Source organism: Archocentrus centrarchus, unplaced genomic scaffold (assembly GCF_007364275.1).
Source record: "Archocentrus centrarchus isolate MPI-CPG fArcCen1 unplaced genomic scaffold, fArcCen1 scaffold_24_ctg1, whole genome shotgun sequence".
In the NCBI taxonomy this organism is placed as follows: Eukaryota; Metazoa; Chordata; class Actinopteri; order Cichliformes; family Cichlidae; genus Archocentrus; species Archocentrus centrarchus.
The window spans coordinates 6163155-6166659 of record NW_022060254.1 but is presented as its reverse complement, the minus strand read 5'-3'; the positions used below and the strand labels follow the sequence as shown (position 1 = coordinate 6166659).

At 42.4% G+C, this 3505-nt stretch overlaps 1 protein-coding gene across 1 annotated transcript; it reads right to left on the bottom strand.

Annotated features, from left to right (window-relative positions):
- Positions 1–714: 714 nt before the first annotated feature.
- LOC115775648 (C-type mannose receptor 2-like) lies at positions 715–3273 on the bottom strand. The gene is made up of 5 exons (XM_030723119.1): positions 3198–3273; positions 2684–3058; positions 2378–2605; positions 938–1029; positions 715–816 (listed from the first exon to the last, which is right to left on the bottom strand). The coding sequence occupies exons 1-5, from the start codon at positions 3271–3273 to the stop codon at positions 715–717; spliced, it is 873 nt and encodes a 290-aa protein (XP_030578979.1).
- Between the last annotated feature and the right edge of the window lie 232 nt (positions 3274–3505).

Sequence of the window (3505 nt, the reverse complement as noted above, 5' to 3'; positions counted from 1 at the left end):
TCGGCTCTCATTTTTTTCGCGCATTAATATCAGCGTTCATTCTGAATAATAAACCTCTGCATGAACTGAATCATCTGTAAACCTTTTAGCTGTTTTGGGCAGAAAAATATTTTTTCATTTAATTTGAAGCCATGTTTGAAATTTTGGACAGAAACCATTTTTTTTTATTTGCACATATTATTTTCATTTAAAAATAATTAAAATGCATTGTTTATTTGATATTTATTGTGCAGAGGGTGGGCCCACATCATGTTAAACCCTCTGGATTAAGAGTGGACGTTATTCTGGTTCATGTGCAGGTGAATACTTTTATCAGTATACTGTATCTACCTCAACAATTATGAGTCAAAACAAAGAAGAGCTGTGATTCTGATTAATAATAATATTTTATTTAGTCACAATCAAAGACCCAGAAGGACATGTGAAATGTTCTAAAAGGAAAAGTAATGAGTATAAACAAAGAAATCCAAGAATCTCATCGAATATCCAAAACAGTGGCTAACTGCCTTATTAAGACATGTTATGGTGCTGTTTTCTGTAATTTCTCATCCTCTGTGTTTCAGTGACTGTAGCCCAGATTTCAGGATGAAACATCTGTGTTTGATACGTTCATCACTGCCCTCGCAGCGATATCCTGCAGATATGAGAGCAGCGCTGCTCCAAAAAGCACTGCTGAAACCATCTTTGTTGCTGTCTTCTCTCTAAGAGCTCAGGCTACTCTCTTTTCCTGTGTCCATCAAACACCTTCCCATCAGGCTGCTCTCTCCACTTCACCGTGACTCCATCCAGTCCTCCCGCCTTCAGCTGCTCCTTCAGCTGTCAAACAGAGACTTTTAGAGCTCTCCAACTGCAGATCGTCAGTAAATGTTTTCTGTTCTCTAGATTTTAAAGTCACAGCAACACATAAAATGATTTGAGAGTAAAGGTGGAAACTTGCCTTTTCCAGGAGGTATGCTTTCACAGCAGGGTCATTCAGATCCACAGAAGAGTTCTCCAGCTTTACCGTCATCTTCACTGCCTGCCTCTGTACTGCAGACACACAACAAGAACACAACTGAAACCATCACCATATTTATGAGCACAGAGGGACATTCCCAGCATATTCCAACCAGCCATATTTCCCATCAGTGCTGCTGCTGTGTCCCACATTTTGATGGGATCTAGTTTGGAACAATGAACACATCTGTCACATCGGGTCACAACAAGACGAGCCGACAAACACAGTGTGTCTGACTGGCACGGTCATTGTGTCCCACATTCAGTTCATTGGGATCTGCTCACCATGACTGTTAACTTTGCACTCAGCATTTCTGTCAGAGATCCAAGAAAAAAGACCGAGGTAAGTGTGTTCAAACTGCACTCACATTGTTCTTCTTTTTCCTTGTTCATTATAAAACAGAGCAATATTAACTGGAATAACTTTTATGCACTTTTCCAAACACTTAACTCAGACACTGAAAAAAAAAAATTGGAGCATTTTGATAATCATAAAAACTGTTACTATTATACAAAACATTATTCATGCTTTACTTCACCTGCTGCTATTTATGGTGTAGGTATCTGCACCATAAAACAAGGGAAGGACTCACAATATGAAGTCATACAGCTTGGCTGAAACCCAACCATCCCACCCATCCTCATGGATCAGCAGGATTTACACATACAGGTGCTGGTCATAAAATTAGAATATCATGAAAAAGTTGATTTATTTCAGTAATTCCATTCAAAAAGTGAAACTTGTATATTATATTCATTCATTACACACAGACTGATAGATTTCAAATGTTTATTTCTTTTAATTTTGATGATTATAACTGACAACCAATGAAAACCCCAAATTCAGTATCTCAGAAAATTAGAAAAAATGATATTCTAATTTTATGACCAGCACCTGTACTGGAAATTTTTAAAGTGGCCTTTAGCAAGAGTTGTCCAGGCTTTCTCCAAGGAGCAGAATACAGCCATAGAGACAACAGCAATCCAAAAAGAGACAAGGGGACGAGTGGACCATAGATACACAGAGGGATAATTAGGGAACAGGTGAGGGCACAGCTGAAACTAATTACACAGATGAGACAAGGAAGTAAAGCTAAACACAGAGCACAAGAGACAAGAAATAACAAAGTAAAACAGGAAACAACCAGATGGAGACAGAAACGCAGACTGGACACACTGCATGTGTGTGTGTGTGTGTGTGTGTGTGTGTGTGTGTGTGTGTGTGTGTGTGTGTGTGTGTGTGTGTGTGTGTATGTACCACGTGTTGGGACGCTGTAGCAGACAAATGGTAATGGTCCTTCACAGGATAACATCTTCCATCCTCCTGAACCATCCAAAGCTGCACAGATTACACTCAGCCCCCCAAATGGGTTCATCCCACTGGCCCAGTTTGTGAAGGAGTGCTTGCTCCCATCAGACCAGTAAATGTTTGGATCTCTGTGCAGGCCGATCCATGCCATTTCCTTCTGAGCCTTTTCCTGGACTTGTTGGTTCTCTCCATGGTTCGTCACAGTGGCCAGGTCCAAGAAGTTCTCCCTGCAGTACTTCTGAGCATCGGACCAGCTCATGTTTTTATCCACCAAATGAAACTCGGGGTTCCTCTGTGTTCCTGGAAGTCGATAAATGAAACTTTTCTTTGGAATGGAGCATTTACTAAAGTTAAAATGAAATATAGACTCTTTTTTACCTGTGTAGCAGATAAATTTGAGTTTCACGCTGCAGTCATAATCCCACCACTTTCCTTCTGAAGAGGACACACAGAACTGAACCCCTGAGTAAAAATCTGGCTCATGTTCAGAGGTGTCCCAGTTCCTGTAGTCAGCTCCGCTCCCTGTGAACCCATCTGACCACTTCCAGCTGATCTGACTGTACAGACCGATCCAGACCTTAGAGCTGTTAGCAGCAGAAGAAGCTGTGCTGTTAAGCTGCTTCACTTCATCACTGTTCTCCACGGTGGCCAGGTCTGTGTGTGTCTGTCTGCAGTAGGACTGAGCTGCAGTCCAGGTCTTTGCATCAGCAACATAGTGATACTGACAGGGAAGGCAGGTGGAGGTGAGCCACCCTGGAAAAGGGGGAGAAGGTTTGACTCCATCAGTTTGTACAGACAGTCTGAACCTCTGAGGAGCTGAAAGGGTTTTCTGTCCTATTTCACTAACATTTAAAGTCAGTGATAAGTTCTACCTGATAAAGACTCGACTCACCTGAGAAACAGCAGACACACAGCAGGATCCTCTCCATGATGCTGCTGCTCTGGATTCTGTGTGCCAGCACATTCATATTTACACACATTCAAAGCTGCTTCATCCCCTCATTTTAAATGTTTATGCATGCAAAACCCGCCTGCTGCTCCTCACAGTTACATCTGTGATCCACAGCGATGCACGGCCTGCTCACCGCCTCCATGCAGCACGCAGTGAGAGCCCGAGGAGCTGCAGAGGACTGTGGGGGTCCCGCTTCTCGTGATCATATTCCAGTGCAGTCCATGTGGGATGCTGCCAGTTTGTTTCCA